Genomic DNA, 17,695 nt, shown 5'->3' with positions numbered 1-17,695 from the left:
GAAAAACTCCTTTATAAATATTATAAGCAGAATACAAGCACTGAAAGATTTAAACAAATACTTTTACAACAGGCCCACTGCATTGGTAAGTAAAGTAGATGACAATTTACTTCTGACCTCAACAAAATCAACAGGCCATTTGTATATCTATACACTTCACTATATACTTCACGTGCCAAATCTAAGCATTATCCCACTGGCCCACTCTGTTCTTTTGCTTTGCCATAATATTTAAGTACATTTTTAGCATGCCCTGGGATTGAATAGAGAACCTTCTTTGCTTTGTATTGGCTTACTTCTTATATCACATATCTGCACACTATCTTCTTTACCTTGGAAAGGTGGAAAAATACTACTACATTAAATTGTGATGTGGACTTTAGCTAGAAAACAAATTTATTAAACTGTACAGAGTAGGAATGACAACATGCATTTTACAATAGCTAATAAACTTAATTATCTCAAGTAGAAATGTCACAACTGCTGCAATCTTATGGAGCAGTTCTTTTGCTTTTTTTTACTGCTCACAGATGTTATACGGCCTGACTACTACGCTCCAAAAGCTTCAGACAGATTGTCCACTTTGAACCAGCCAGGCTGAGCAATACTGTCCAGTAAAGCACAAACAAATTTAAATAACTGTCTATTAAATTAGAAAGTAATTAATTAAGCATATACTTGAATAAATTCCAAAAGATGTTCATATTTGAATTAAGTGCCATTGCCGCAGCCCCTCCCCTCACCCACCCAACTTGGATACCTGACTGAGACAGTGCTGGAGAGAATATGGGGAATGAGAGATCGAAACCAAGAAAGGTGAATGGGAGGACAGGAGCCTGAAGAGGGAGCAGCAAATCAAGAGACAGAGAGAAGAGTATCAAAATGAGGGCTTCAGCAAAATTGGGAGTTGAAACTTGGGTGTATTGCTATTTGAAGAATTTTTTGTATACAAAGTGGAAGGTCATCATTTTAACATGCAATACTTCAGAAGCAAATTTGCATAATAAGTTCAAATCAGCTGAAACACTTCCACTCCCACACTTCCAATACACTCAAGTCCATTACCATGACACCAATTCACAATAAAGGCAAGGGCCCTTATCTCATAACAAAGGAAGTCCAGAGCAAAAAAAGGCAAAAAATATTTAAAGTTTATGTATGGTACAGTTATATTGAGGGTCAGAAGCAGAAATGCATTCTCATAATTCCAAGAAACATACATGTTAGGAGATGTATTTTAAAATACTGTTTGCCTGAACACAAATACTTTTAAAATAATTTAGTTATACAAAACAGCAAAGCACTGGACTTATTCATTTAAAAACAATAATATCCTCAACAACATTTTCATCATACAGTTATAATGCCTGTACTTAAAAATAATATTCTTGTTTTACCTGAGTAGCCATTTCTCTTTCTGCAGTCATGGTAGCTTGAAGATCATGTTCTAGAGAATGAATTACCTGCTGTTGCTTTTCAACTATATTAACTGCAGCCAAATATTTCTGATGCTGTTCTTCCACCAGCTTCTCTTGATGCTGGATCTAAATAAATTTCAAAAAGTTGTTTAATTACATGTGCTATATTTGCACAATCATGTCGGCTCGAAAACATGAAACAGAAAGATCTAATCTAGCTCAGGTAAGTGAACATAACTGACAATCCAAATTGGCTCAAGTGGAGCATAAACACCAGTGTGGACTGGTTGGGTTGAATGGCCTGTTTCTTGGCTGTGTTATGAAAGTTCTTCCATTTTTAAAATATTTTTTGAGGGTTCATGTTTACAAATTGTGGAAATTGATTCATTTGAAAGACTGAAGAGATTCCACAGATGCTGGACTTTGTTTTTTTATTAAAAAAAGGTCACTGGAATTACTTGGGCTCTTTGCTTAAAAATACACTTACTGTAAGTCACATGTCTTAAGCTAAGTAAACAGCAGGGGATTTGTTTACAGAGAAGTGACATGTCAAGATTTATGGTGGTCAAGAGTTGGTTTCGTTCTGGATATTGTTTTGGGGAAGTCTGCTAAGAGAGAAGCCACCAGCTCATCCTTTTCCAATCTCTTTGAGATATTCTGAGAATCCAGTTTGGGAAATAGAGAAACTGATGTGCATTTCTCCTGAAAGGCCTGGCAGACTAGTCCTTGATGCCGCCTGAAGAGAACTGCTCCAAAAAGATCCCAGTGACAGCCATCTACACGTATCTGGATGCCAGAATGATGGACCCGCTTGGAACATTCTATATCTTACCCTTTTATCTTCAAGAAGTAACAAGTATTTGAAGTTTTTTTTTGTTTTTTTGTAAAGAGATCTCTGCAGAGAAAACTTCTTTATTTTTCTTCAACTGGTGTATGTGTGTGTGTTTGCATGTGCTTAGAAGGGAACTTTCAGATTTTAACCTGTGTGTTCATAAGCTTTGCATCTTCATTGAATAAGTCTTGTTGTATACTAAATCAATAATTTTGTTGTTTATTAAAGAAGCCTGGCTGGTGGATTTTATTCTGAAATTAAAATTGATAAAATATATAATTGGCCCTATCAGTAACTGGGTAAAACATTTAAATATATGTTATGACCCATGGAGAAGTGGAACTAAAAAAAGACAGTGCACTCCTCCAGCCTTGGTCATAACAGCTGTAGTTTCAATGTAATTATATGTTGTTTTATGATATTCTGAATAATACAATTGAAATGCATTCAGAAAAAATTGTACTTAACTTTGTTGTTACTGACAGTAATTCAAATACTCTGTTTTGGATAATGTAGCAACATTTGAGTCAAATTAATTACTGACATGCAATGTTTTAAAATATGGAAAGTAATTAGCACCTTGGCTTTGGTCATAACAGCAAGAAAATTAAAAGAAAATCATACTGCTCTTAGACTATAATAAGGCCCTGGTTTGATCTCTAAACAGGAACATAGGCATAAAGTTTTCATTAGGTTACGCTGTTATTAGCACAATTCGCCCAAGGTAGAGGAATATCAAGCGCAACTTATTTCCAACATAAACAGAGATTCCATGATTTTTTGCGCGGGTTTAAAAAAAGATTGCACTGGAAATGGCCATGCCCCAGATCAAATTAATCACCATGGCAAGTTGCTGCTAATTGTGCACAATTGTACACCTTCAAGAAGGCTCTTAAAATTAAGAAGTTTTTTTTTTAGGGACAAGGGCAATAGGCATCTTTTAAAAGCTTTAACTTTTTTCAGTTTGCCAAGAAACTGACTACTATACACCAATGTAACCAGTAAATGGTTCTCTATAGTTTCTTCAAGTTATATTTAAAATCAAGGTTACTCACAAGTAGTGGACTAGACGCTCTGATTAAAAATCCTCATTTTTTGTGATAAATCCATTTTCAGCTATATTAATAAAACTGCACCACATTACCACTTTTAAATACATTACAGATTTTTTTTAATTGCAAAAAAAAAAATTCAAGACACATTCTAAAATGCTGCCCACCTTGCAATGGTTCATGCAAAATTTAACATTTGGCAATACGCAAATACGTTTGAGCAGGTAATTGAACAAAAAATTCAATTGCAGAACTAGCACAATTTTGAGCACAATTTGTACCTGGATCACCAATTATACTGAAAGCAGAAACTCTTGGCCATATTGATTGGTACAGCAACTGTCAAATCACAGAAGCACAAAAATACAACTGCGTGGGTATCTAAAAGATTTGTGTCATGTTCACAAAGGGAACAGTGATGGAATATGAAATGAACTGGAGGAATTATAAACTGAACTACAAGAAAATGGACACATTCGTGTCACAGACAAAATGGAGTAGGTCAGGTGACCCCTTCCTGTACTGTTCAATAGGCATGTTTGTCTGTTGAAGACACCAAAACACATTATATGCACCTGAATTAGTTTTGGGGAAAACACATTGAAATGGAAAATAGCTCATTCTGTGCTAATAACTCATATCTGCAGGAATGGAGCTAATAAAGATTTTGCAGACAGACCGACTCCAAAGCCAAGGTCAAAATAATAGGTGTGGAGTAACACCTATTTATCAGAATGGACCACATTCAGATGCCATCATGTAACAATGGTTCCCATATTCTGGAACATTGTATGAATCACCCCGAGGAGAAAGCCCTCAGTCACCTGGCCGACATCCCAACCGTACACGTTTCTATCATAAAAGGTATCTCTCTGGAGCAAGAGAGAAAGGCAGAACAGCCAGAGAAGGTCTTTTCCAGCCAGAACAGCTATGAGACAGTTCCAGCTAAGCAAGAGTTCTGCTGATAATACTTTTTAACTACTGCAGCAGAGAAATTGCAAGGTGACTTTGGAACCCCCTATCTGCGAAAGTGATCCAGGATTTTCACCATCGAGTTCGGATTGAGGCGTAACCACAAGGAGCCTGCAACACTTAATATTTTTCAAGAGAAAGAACATTTAGACCTACACCATTGAAAGATTTCTTACCAAAAAGCTTCAAGAGGTTTTCTTGAAAAAACAAACTCTTTTACCACAATTGGACTCTAATTGCATGCTACCACTCTACTCTCTATTTTTTTCTTGTGGGTGTCTGTGTTTGTATGTGTGAGTGGGTGAGGTCACAAACATTTTTCGGTAATTATGTAAGATAAATATTTATCTTTCTTCGTTAACTGTCAAACTGTCACTTGTCTATTTATTTGAGCCTTAAAACACTTGGGAACCTTTTTAAAATTCTGTCTGTGGTCAGTTGAGAGGTGAAAAGTAGAAGACACTCGCATCACTTCCCACCTGTTCGTAACATTTGAATGAAGTGTGTCTGCGCAGATGTTTTCTGCCGGAAAGGTCATTTGGCATTACAACGTAGGAAGGCAGTGAATAAAAGTAAAGCAGCATTAATCCAATCTGGTTGGCAACTGCATTACATTCTGCAGCACATATTCTGTACAAAAGCAAGACTTTGCTGGGGCAGAAACAAGGCAATCCACTGTGTTTTAACACATTTGTGGGGTTACATGCCATGAAACAAGCTGGATAGAATATTTTTTGATATAAATACATGAAAGATTAGTATAATGTTCAGAAATGTACACTGGTGTCATCAACAACATATATTTATATAGAGCCTTTACCATAATAAAACATCCCAAGGTGCTTTACGGGAGCATTATAAAACGAAGTACGATACTGAGCCACAAAAGGAGATATCAGGTCAAAGAAGGAGGTTTGTAAGGAGTGTCTTAAAGGAAAAATGGGAGGTGGCAAGGCGGAGAGGTGTAGGGAGGGTACTCTAAAGCTTGTGACCAGGGTAACTGAAGGCGCAGCTACCAATGTTGCAGCGATTAAAAGCAGGGATGCACAAGAGTCCAGAATTAGAGGTGCACAGAGATCTTGGAGGGTTATGGGGCTGGAGAATATTACAGAGATAGGGAGGAGAGAGGCTATGGAGGGATTTGAAAACAAGGATGAGAATTTTATTTTTAAACTCAACATCGGGCTGAATTTTACCAGCCCCCCAATGTTGGGGATCGTGGCGGGGGCGCCCAGAAAATACTTCCAGGAGAGGCCCGCCACGCTCTCCGATGTCAGGAAGGCCCCATCCCATTTTACCGGCGACGGTGGGACCTCGGAGCAGTCCCCCCGCCACTCAGCTGTGGGACCTCAATTTAAATATTCAAAGCGCTACTTACCTTGCCTCATTATGCATCCTACTGCCTCTAACTTCTCCATTCAGCATCTTCCGGTGAACGGTGTCTCTCTTGTGTCGTCCCGTTCATGACTTATAAAAGCGGTGGAACAGCAGTTGCAGTCATTGAAGCCTTTGCAGGTGAGTCTTGCAAGACGGGTCTCGACTCTGCAAGCATTTTCACGGAGGTGGGAGGGGGGATTGTAGTACTGGGGGCACAACAACTCTGCATACGTGTAGGGAGGTGGGAGGGGGAGTGTATTAAAGGGGGTACAACTCTGCAGGCATCAAGGGAGGTGGGAGGGGGGATGGTACTACTGGGGGCACAATACTGCAGACATGTAGGGTGGTACTGCGTGCCCACCCTCCGTAAAGGTTGTCCGTTCTGCGCCATTGATTGTTTGTGTGAGTGAAGGAGTATTGGCAGTCCAGTCACCCTGTGTATGGGCAGAGTGCCAGAAACAGTAGACGTGTAAAGGTTACCTGACTGGTGGGCCAATCGATGCAGCTGTTACAATCTGAATGTGGTCATGCTGTGCCACTCTTAGCGGGAGCTAAGACAGGCAATGCCATGCCACACCACATAGTATCTGCATGAAAGCACCTGATGTATGAGTCAACATCAATCTCTGCCCTGTTAGGTAACTTCAAGGAAGTGAAGGAACAGAGTGTAATTGCAACTTGGAAATGGGGATGGTACAACCGGTATTCATTGATCCGCTTGTCGTGAGGATCCATATGCAGTGCAGGCAAAACCAGCAGGCAGGTGCAGCTCACGTAGAGGCCCCCGGTCGTGAGCAGCAGCAGCCCCTAAGCAGAGCTCTCCACCACAGATTGCTGCGCATCTACAAGTCCCGCATGACATACCTGCAGATGACAGAGCGCCAGTGTCAGAGGTGACTGCAGATGTCGAGAGAGGCAGTGACACATCTCTGTGCCCTGCTCAACGACGACCTGCAGCCGATGGGCTTCGGTGGACATCCTATACATGTGGCCCTCAAAGTGACAGCGGCTCTTAACTTCTACGTCTCTGCATCTTTTCAGGGGCCCACTGGAGACCTTTGTGGAGTCACACAGTCAATAGTGCACCGCTGAATCAGGGAAGTCACCGATGCTCTGTACTGGAGGGCCGGTGACTATGTCCGCTGAACGATGGATCCTAAGAACCAGGCCCAGAGGGCCATCAGTTTCAGCACCATTGCGGGATTGCTGCAGGCGCAAGAGGTCATAGATTGCATCCATGTGGCCATCAAGGCTCCAGCCGGGCGACCAGCTGAATATGTCAACAGTAAGGGATTCCACTCTTTCAACGTACAGTTAGTATGTGATCACCAGAAGCACTTCATGCAGATCTGTGCCCACTTTGCTGGCAGCTGCCATGACGCCTTCATCCTGTGCCAATCCCAGCTGCTGTTGCTGTTCACTGAACTGGCTCAGATGGATGGGTGGCTTCTTGGAGACAAGGGCTATCCCTTGCAGGCATGGCTCCTGACACCAGTGAGACACCCCACCACTGCTGCAGAGGAGAGATACAATGCCAGCCATAGAACTACAAAAGTCACCACTGAGCAGGCGATCGGCATGATGAAAATGTGCTTCCGCTGCCTGGATAGTTCGGGTGGTGCCCTGTAGTACCAGCTGGAAAGGGTAGCTCGTATCGTTGCTGTTTGTTGTGCTCTGCACAACTATGCATTCAATATGGAGGAGGCCTTGCAGGACGAGGAGAGACGTGAGCATGATTCCTCCTCGGACGATGAGGACTTACAGTAGGAAAGGTGCATGGGAGGACAGAGAGCATCCAGGCACCGCATGCAGGGTGAGCAGAGAGTTAGGGATGCATGACAGCGCCTTATTGATCAAAGTTTCTCCACGCCATAAAAACCACCATGTCCTCTGAAAGCCACACAGCACCCTCGTTCACCTCTTGTGCAGCAGATCGCATCTGTAACATCTTTGTCTCAACCATTAGAGGCAGCAGCATTGTCCATGTTACTTCATCTGTGGAGACGAACATGAGTAACGCTGACATAGCAATGATGTTATACCATACATTAACAGTTATGAAAGGCCAATGATGAGACATGAGCAGTACATCCTAGCACACGTCATTCACACATTAAAAACGACACAAGTTAGTGAACGTTTAGTGATATACTTATTTACATTGTTGTGGCACCCGTGCATTCCAATTTGTGTCAGTGTGTTTTTTTTCAAAACGCTTTCGGGAGTACCCCAAAGGGATAATCTATAAATGTGGACTTGTTACATAAACTGCTAAACTGGTGTATAGCTACACATTTAATAAAAAATTTGGCACCTAGAAACATAGAGAGCTTTACAGCATTGAGGAGGCCATTCAGTCCAACATGGCAATGCCAGCCGAGAAAGAGCTATCCATCCTAATCCCACCTACTAGCTCTTGCTCCGTAGTCTTGTAGGTTACGGCACTACAAGTGCATATGCAAGTGTTCTTTAAATGCCATAAGGGTTTCTGCCTCTACACCCTTTCAGGCAGAGGCTTCCAAATTTCTGGATTAAAAAGATTCTTCCTCAACTCCTCTCTAATCCTTCCACCAATTACTTTAAGTCTGTGCACCCTGGTTATTGACCTCTGCGAATAGAAATAGGTCCTTCCTATCCACTCTACCTTGTCCTCTCATAATTTTAAATACCTAAAATAAATCTCCTGTCCGACTCCTCTGTTCCAAAGAAAACAACCCCAGCCTATCCAATGTTGCCTCATAGCTAAAATTTGCCATTCCTGGCAATATCCTCGTAAACCTCTTTTGTACCCTCTCTAGTGTGATCACATACTTCCTGTAATGCAGATACCAGAACTGTACACAGTAGTCTAGTTGTGGTCTAACTAGTGTTTTATACAGTTCTAGCATAACATACCTGTTCTTATACTCTAGGCCTTGGCCAATAAAATAAAATAGCCCGTAAACCTTCTTGATGCCTTATCTACCTGTCCTTTGGGGATCTGTAGACATACACTCCAAAGTCCCTGTGTTCCTCTGCACTTATTAGATCCTACCATTTCTTGTGTATTCCCTTGCCTGCTTTTCCTCCCCAAATGCATTATTTCACACTTCTCAGGACTAAATTCTATTTGCCACTTTTCAGCCCACCTGGCCAATCCAATGATACTTCCTGCAGTCTACAGCTTTCTTCCTCACTTATCAACCACAATGGCCAATTTTCATATCATCTGCAAACTTCTTAATTATGCTCCCTACATATAAGTTTAAATCATTGATATATGCCATAAACAGCAAGGAACCTAGTACTGAACCCTGTGGAACACCACTTGAAACAGCCTTTCAGGCACAAAAACACACATCGATCATAACCCTTTGCTTCCTGCCACTGAGTCAATTTTGGATCTAACTTGCTACTTTCCCTTGGATCCCATCAGCTTTTAATTTACTGATCAGGTTTGTCATGTGGGACCTTATCAAAAGCTTTTCTAAAAACCATGTAGACCACATCAAACACGCTACCCTCCTCGACCCTCTTTGTTATCTCCTCAAAACATTCAGTCAAATTAGTCAGATACGACCTTGCCTTAACAAATCCATGCTGACTGTCCTTGATTAATCTGTGTCTCTCTAAATGAAGATTTATCCTGTCCCTCAGAATTCTTTCCAATACTTTGCCCACTGCTGAGATTAGGCTGACTGACCTGTAATTACTTGGGCTATCCCTTCCTTCCTTTGTAAGCAACAATACAACATTAGCAGTCCACCAGTCGTCTGGCGCCACGCCCATCTCTAGAGGGGATTGGAAAATGATGGTCAGAGCTCCTCTATTTCTTCACCTGCTTCCCTCAGCAGCCTGGGATATAGTTCATTTGGCCCTGGTGCTTTATCCACTTTCAAGTATGCCAAACATCTCAATATTTCCTCCCTCACTGTATTTATCCCATTCAACATTTCACACTCCCGCTCCTTAACTACAATGTCTGCTTTGTCCCTCTCTTTTGTGAAAACAGATGCAATGCAATAATTATGAACCATGCCGACGTCTTGCACCTCCACGAAAGTTACCATTTGGTCTCTAATTGGCCCCACTATTTATTTAATTATCCTATTGCCCCTTATGTATTTATAAAACATCTTTGGGTTTTCCTTGATTTTACTTGCCAATATTTTCTAATGCCCTCGCTTTGCTTTCCTAATTTCCTTTTTTAATTTCACCCCTGCACTTTCTACACTCCTCTAGGCTTCCTATGGTATTGAACTCTTGACATGTTCTTGGGGGCAAAGTATGCCAACTGACTCAAATTTCACTTCCACTAAACCATATACAGTTGAAGAAATTTGTAATCCTGGGTTCACAGAAGAGTTTTGGCATTCCAACAGCCTGGGTGACACCCAAATACCACTGAAATTACCACCCACCCAAATCCTCACTCCTCCATTCTCTGATGTCCAACCTATCTGTGTTCAAAAGAACTTCTTTAGCCAGCACATAACAATTCTGGATTTAGTCTTCGCTAATGAAGCTGGGCAAGTGGATGAACTAACAGTGGGTGACCATGTTGGAGATAACAACCATAATACAGTTAGTTTTAGCATAATTATGGAAAGGGACAAAGATAAAACCAGAGCAATGGTTCTAAATTGGGGGAAGGCAAATTTTACAAAACTGAGAGGTGACCTGCGAAAGTGGCCTGGATACAGCTACTTGAAGGAATATCAGTGGCAAACCAGTGGGAGGCATTCAACAGCGAGTTACTACAGGCACAGAGTAGGCACATCCCCACAAAGATTAAGGGTGGTACTGCCAAATCTAGAGCCCGTGGTTAGCGAAAAGCCTACATAGCAAGTTAAAGCAAAAAAAGAAAGCTCATGAAGATCACAAACATCTTAATACTTTAGAAAGCCTAGAGGAGTACAGAAAGTGCAGGGGTGAAGTAAAAAAAGGAAATTAGGAAAGCAAAGAGAGGATATGAAAAATTATTGGCAGGTAAAATCAAGGAAAACCCAAAGATGTTTTATCAGTACATTAAGAGCAAGAGGATAACTAAGGAAAGGGTAGGGCCTATCAGAGATGTATAAGGGAACTTATGGGTCGATGCAGAAGATGTGGACAGGATTCTTAATGAGTTTTTTTGTCTCTGTCTTCACAAAGGAGAGGGTTGATGCAGACATTGTAGTTAAAGAGGAGGAGTGTGAAATATTGGATATGATAAAGCATAACGACAGAGGATGTGCTCGAGGGTCTGATATCTCTGAAAGTGGATAAATCACCAGGACAGGATGGATTGCATCCCCGGTTGTTGAGGGAAGCCAGGGAGAAAATAGTGGACGTGCTGAGGATCGTCTTCAACTCCTCACTAGATACAGGTGAGGTACCAGATAATTGGAGGTCTGCGAACATTGTACCATTGTTTAAAAAGGGTGCGAGGGATAAGCCAAATAATTATAGGCCAGTCAATCTGAGCTTGGTGGTGGGTAAATTGTTAGAATCCATTCTGAGGGATAGGATTAACAGTCACTTAAAAAGGCACGGATTAATCAGGGATAGTCAGCACAGATTTGTTAGGGGAAGGTCATGTCTTACTAACTTAGTTGAGTTTTTTGAGGAAGTAACAAGGAGGATTGATGAGGGTAGTGCAGTGGATGTGGTTTACATAGATTTTAGTAAGGCATTTGACAAGGTTCCGCATGGCAGACTGGTCAGTAAAGTGAAAGCCCATGGGATACAGGGGAATGTGGCAGGTTGGATCCAGAATTGGCTCAGGGACAGGAAACAAAGGGTACTAGTCGAGAAATGTTTTTGCAAATGGAAAGCTGTTTCCAGTGGCATTCCATAGGGCTCAGTGTTGGGTCCCTTGCTGTTTGTGGTATATATTAATGATTTGGACTTAAATGTGGGAGACATGATTGGGAAATTTGCTGATGACACAAAAAATGTCCGTGTAGTTAATAGTGAGGAGGAAAGCCGTGAACTCCATGATATCCATGTTTTGGTTGAGTGGGCGGAAAGTGGCAAATGGAATTCAATCCAGAGAAGTGTGAGATATTGCATTTGGGGAGGGCAAATAAAGCGAGGGAAACACAATACATGGGAGGATATTGAGAGGTGGAGAAGTGAGAGACTTGGAGTGCATGTCCACAGGTCCCTGAAGGTGGCAAGACAAGTGGATAGAGTGGTGAAGAAGGCATATGAATTGCTTTCCTTTATTGGCCAAGGTATGTAATTCAAAAGCAGGGATGTGATGCTGGAACTGTATAAAATGCTGGTTAGGCCACAGCTGAAGTATTGCATGCAGTTCTGGTCACCACATTACAGAAAGCACATAATTGCTCTAGAGAGAGAACAGAGGAGATTTACAGGAATGTTGCCAGGGCTTGAGGGTTGCAGCTATGAAGAAAGACTGGATAGGCTAGGGTTGTTTTCCCTGAAACAGAGGAGGCTGAGGGGTGACTTGATTGAGGTACAAAGTTATGAGGGGCCTATATAGAGTGGATAGGAAGGCCCTGTTTCCCCTGGTGGGGAGGTCAGTTACCAGGGGACACAGATTTAAGGTGATTGATAGAAGGATTCGAGAGGACATGAGGGGAAACATTTTCACCCAGAGGGTGGCGGGTGTCTGGAATTCGCTGCCAGGAATGGTGGTGGAGGCAGAGGCCCTCAATTCTTTTGAAAGGTACCTGGACATACACCTGAAGTGCTGTAACCGGCAGGGCTATGGACCAGGTGCTGGAAGATGGGATTAATTTGGGAGGCTAGTTTATTAGGCCGGCACGGACACAATGGACTGAATAGCCTCGTTCTGTGCTGTACTTTTTCTATGGTTCTATGATTCTATTGCCGGGCCCCACATGGAATCCAGCTAATTTGCCACACTACCCTGACTGGTGAATTGCAGGGCAGAGTTCACAGGCATCACTTAATTCCAAAAATGGTTTGGGCCTCCTGATGGCAGCCTCAGGTAGGCGGGGCAGCCATTTCTGGTGAATGTCCAAAATGGCTTCCCATTTTTCCATTGAAGAATTTGGAAAAGAGTAAGGAAATTGAGCTTTTAAAGCAAAGTGTGCTCATACAAGTTTTCAGATAAGAGTGAGGAGGCAAAACAGGATTAAAATTCTAATGAGCTACACTTTAAAGTTGTTCCCCACAAAGATCAAAAAGAATAAGTAATTTGTTAGCCTATCTTAGTAATTAATGAATATTTGAAACCCACTGTTTTGAGAGATCCCTGGTCCCAGACTCTCAGTTGTCCGCTACTGGCCCTCCTTCCCTCTGGGAATTTAAAAAAGGTGCATAGCAGAAAAAGGTGCATATATGTGGAATAAAGCAGCTTAAAAACTGAACAAAATGAGAAATTCTCACGTACACCTACATTCTCACTTTCATTATTATTTGCAAAATCTGATGTAAAATAATTATTTAACATATATTTTCCCCACAAATTTAACTTCACAAACTAATGTCCCTCTTAATCTCTGAGCCAGCCAACAGTCTCTCTAATTATTCTTTCACTTTTAATATCCTTACAAAAGCTGTTACTATTTCCTTGTATATTATCTAGTCTTTTTTAAGTTCTCATTTAGTCCTTTTATTTTTTACCTCCTTGTTACACTTCTCACATTCCTCATAGTATTCTTTAGTATTAGTTTTATCATACGCCTGGCTTTAAGGTTTCCATTTAGTCTTATACTATTTATTCAAAGAACACTATCCGTTGATGCACCTCCCCCTTTCACCTTTCCATTTTATCCATCTAAAATTTGAAAATTCTCCATCTCTAATCTTAACACATGTTTGTTAACCCATCTGCACAGTTAATTGAGGTCAGAACCCTCCCTAGCTTAATGAACTAGGCTTTTTTCCAGTTCAGGATCCTTCGGGAGACAACAGAGAAGAGGACTGATGCATCGCATCATGGGAGGCACCTTGTAGATTGAGGGAAGGGTAAATAATAGGGTGTCATTTTGGAGTCAATGTTAGAATGTATTCAAAGTATTATGCCATAATGGCTCTCTACATTAATACCTTGAATAAATGAAGGTTGCTGGAATAGGAAAAATATTGAATTACATACTGGTACAAAACAAAAACATAAGCTGGCATTTGTTTGGAATATATACATTTGCAGCTATAAAATATAAAAAGTTTAGAATTTAATAGAAGTCTATTAAATCTTATATATGTATTTTTAGAATAAAAATAATTTAAATTATTAAAATTGTTTGCATCACAAGCTATATTAACAAAATTTTAAAACTTGCCTGCTCTTCTGCTATATTACATTTTTCATCTTGAGCTAGTTGCTTCATTCGAAGTTTATGGATTATGTCTTCCTTACAAAAGACCTGTAGATTTATAAATTTAAAGAGATAGAAATTAACTTTGAGTTAGAGGGCTGGATGTTATTTTGGCGACAGGGCTCCTGGCCACGGGGTGGAAGGCTGGGGGGGCGGGGGGGGGTGACCCCGCCTCAGCCCTTTATCAGACCCGGGGCCCAAGTAACTACCCGCCATTGAGGATGCTGGTACTGCAGGAGGCACAGAGCAGCCATGGGGGAGGTCCCAGAAGGCAGTTAAGTGGGGTCAGGCTTGCCGAGGCCACTCAGGCAGGCCCCTGCAAGGTGAGGTGGGTTGGGTCATTATTGAGGGTGGAGTTAGAGGGCTCTTTCAGCAGGGGAGGACCTTGCCATTGGGGGAGCCCTTCATGGGCCACAGAGAGGCAAAGTAGGAGGGTCCTCCCTGAGTTTGCTAGTAGGTTGCCAGGTTTTACCTGGCGTTGTCACCATGCAGTGCCAGACCCCTCCGACATTAGCAGCACTAAATACCAGCAGTGATAGGCGGTAGCCCTTAATGAGCCAGTTAACTGGCTTAATTGGAACTCCCAGCAGACTTCCCATCTGCCACGGTGCCGATCAGACAAATGGCATAGGGGCAGGACAAGGTTGGGCACACAATGACCAATGTGACCCCATGCCATTTTGTCTGCCCCCCGGCTCATCTCAAAGGGCCAGATACTATCCAGCCCATAGAGTCATAGCAGCACAGAAGGAGGCCATTTGACCTCTCAAGTCTCTGCCAGCAATCTAGTCAGTCCCATTCCCCTGCTCTATCCCCACAGCCCTGCAAGTTTATTTCCCTCAAATGCCTATTCAATTTCTTTTTGAAATCATAGACCATCTCCGCTTCCACAACCCTCGTAGACAGAGTGTTCCAGGTCATTACCACTCAGTGTAAAAAAAGTTCTTCCTCATATTCCCCCTGTATCTCTTAGCAAAAATCTTACATCTGTGTCCCCCTAGTCCTTGTACCATCAAATAATGAAAACAGATTTTCTTTCTCTGCCTTATCTAAACCTGTCATAATCTTGTGCACCTCTATCAGATCTCCCCTCAACCTCCTTTGCTCCAAGGAGAATACCCCCAGCTTCTCCAACCTAATCCTGGAACTGTTCTGGTAAATCTCCTCTGCACTCTCCCAAGGACACTCACGTCCTTCCTAAAGTATGATAACCAGAACTGGATGCAATACTCTAGTTGTGGCTTAACCAGAGCTTTATAAAGGTTCAGCACAACATTCCTGCTTTTGTACTCAATACCACTATTTATGAAGCCCAAGATCACATATGCTTTGCCAACTACTCCCTCAGTATGTCCTGCCACCTTCAAAGATCTATGCAATTCAAATATATTTGTCTGAATATTTATTAAAAATTCAAGAAATTACCTCATTTGAAAGGATATCTTGTTCGCTTTCAGCAGTGATCATCCAAGCTTGAAGTCGGGCTCGTAAGCGTCCATTGTCCTCAACAGTTTCATTGAATTGCTGTTGAAGTTGTTTCATCTGATCTTTCAGGTCAATAATGGTGATTTTCTTCTTTTGAACCTTTCATTAGGAAACAATTGTCTTCATGTGTAATGATCTTATGAAGAAGACATGCAAACTTGGATTTGAAAAGTTTTACATTTATTCTAATTATAGCCAAATAATAAACTATTTTTAACATTTGAAAAGGAGCCATTTATGAGTTGTAATTAAATCACAAATAAGCATACCATATCACCTACAATAACTGGTAGGGCTAAAACATTGTATGGCCGGAATTAAGATTTACATTTAGATTTAATCTAATTATTAAAGCAGAAATAAGTAAAATTTACCATCATAATTTGGTGAATAATAATGACAATGAAAATAATGGCTGTACTGTTGAAGACTTGTGCTCCAAAATAGCCAAGCCACACCAATAACCAAGCTGTTCCAGTACAGCTACAACACTGGCATTGACCCAACAAAGTGGAAAATTATTCAGGTATGTCCTGTTCACAAAATGCAGGACAAATTCAGCCAAACCAATTACTGCCCCATCAGTCTATTCTCAATCATCAGCAAAGGTGATTGAAGGCATCATTGACAGTGCTATCAAGCAGCACTTACTCAGCAATAACCTGCTCACCGATGCTCAGTTTGCATTCTGCCAGGGCCACTTGGTCCAGCTCTCATTACAGCCTTTGTCCAAACATGGACAAAAGAGCTGAATTCTGTAGGCAAGGTGAAAATGACTGCCCTCGATATCAAGGAAGCTTTTGACCGAGTGTGGCATCAAGGTCTAGTAAAATAGAAGTCAATGGGATCATAGGAACATAGCAGCAGGAGTATGCCATACAACCTGTCGAGCCTGCTCCACCATTCAAACAGATCATCCACCTCTATGCCATTTTTCCCATTATCCCCATATCCCTGATGTCATTGTAATCCAGAAATCTATTGAGTTCGGTCTTCAACATGCTCAATGATTGAGCTTCCACAGCCCTCTGGGGTAGAGAATTCCACAGATTCACCACCGTCTGAGTAAAGAAATTCCTCCTCATCTCAGTCTTAAATGGCCTGTCCCGTATTCTGAGACTATGTCCCTTGGTTCTAGACTCACCAACCAGAGGAAACATCCTCTCCACATCTACCTTGTCATGCCCTATAAGAATTTTTAAGTTTCAATGGATCACCTCTCGTCTTTGAAACACTAGAAAATACAGGCCCAGTTTCTGAATAAAAGAAAAATATTGCGGATGCTGGAAATCTGAAATAAAAACAGGAAGTGCTGGAAAAACTTAGCAGGTCTGGCAGCATCTGTGGAGAGAGAAGCAGAGTTAATGTTTCAGGTCAGTGCCTTTCATCAGAAACTGACCAGTTTCTGCAATCTCTTCTCATAAGACAACCCCGCCATCCCAGGGAATCGGGGTAAAACTAAAACCACTGGCTGCAGTCATACCTAACACAAAGGAAGATGGCTGTGGTTGTTAGAGATCCAGAACATCACTGCAGGATCTCCTCAAGGCAGTGTCCTAGGCCCAACCATCTTCAGCTATTTATTCAATGACCTTCCTTCCATCATACTGTCAGAAGTGGAGATATGTGCTGATGACTGCACGGTGTTCAGTTCCATTTGCAACTCCTCAGCTAAAAAAGCAATCCATTCCCGTGCTGATAAGTGGCAAGTAACATTCCACACAAGAACCAGGCAATGACCATCTTCAACAAGAGGGAATCTAACCGCATCCCCTTCACATTCAATGGCATTACCATCACTGAATCCCCCATCATCAACATCCTGAATTAAGAAACTTGACACTATCCAGGACAAAGCACACTTGACTGGCACACCATCCACAACCTTATGCATTCAATCCCTCAATCATCAATGCATCATGGCTGCAGAGTGAACCAGCTACAAGATGCACTACAGCAACTCACCAAGGCTTCTTAGACAGCACCTTCTGAACCCACGACCTTCATCGCCTAGATGAACAAGGGCAGCAGGTGCATAGGAACACCACCAGCAAGTTCCCCTCCAAGTCACACATCATCCCAACTTGGAAATATATCGCTGTTCCTTCATCGTCACAGGGTCGAAATCCTGACACTCCCTACCTAATAACACTGAGTGTACCTAATCCACACAAACTGCAACAGTTCAAGAAAGTGGCTCAAAACCACCTTCAGAAAGGCAATTAGGGAAAGGCAATAAATGTTGGCCATTCCATCAACATCTATATCCCATGTACGAATTTT

At 41.8% G+C, this 17,695-nt stretch overlaps 1 protein-coding gene across 7 annotated transcripts in view; it reads right to left on the bottom strand.

Annotated features, from left to right (window-relative positions):
* The window catches only part of LOC137370043 (polyamine-modulated factor 1-binding protein 1-like), a 719,669-nt gene that overhangs the window by 450,431 nt on the left and 251,543 nt on the right, over positions 1-17,695 (bottom strand). For all 7 annotated transcript variants that reach the window (XR_010975068.1, XM_068032077.1, XM_068032078.1 and 4 more), the window contains 3 exons: positions 15,353-15,511; positions 13,892-13,975; positions 1,398-1,544 (listed from right to left, as the gene is read on the bottom strand). Coding sequence is in view for 6 of the 7 variants with exons in the window: in XM_068032077.1 (XP_067888178.1) it covers positions 1,398-1,544; positions 13,892-13,975; positions 15,353-15,511 (390 nt within the window). In the remaining variant the exon portion in view is untranslated. The remainder of the gene's footprint in view (positions 1-1,397; positions 1,545-13,891; positions 13,976-15,352; positions 15,512-17,695) is intronic.

The sequence above is a fragment of the Heterodontus francisci genome, chromosome 5 (genome assembly GCF_036365525.1).
Source record: "Heterodontus francisci isolate sHetFra1 chromosome 5, sHetFra1.hap1, whole genome shotgun sequence".
NCBI lineage: Eukaryota > Metazoa > Chordata > Chondrichthyes > Heterodontiformes > Heterodontidae > Heterodontus > Heterodontus francisci.
This window is presented reverse-complemented; position numbering and strand designations above follow the sequence as displayed.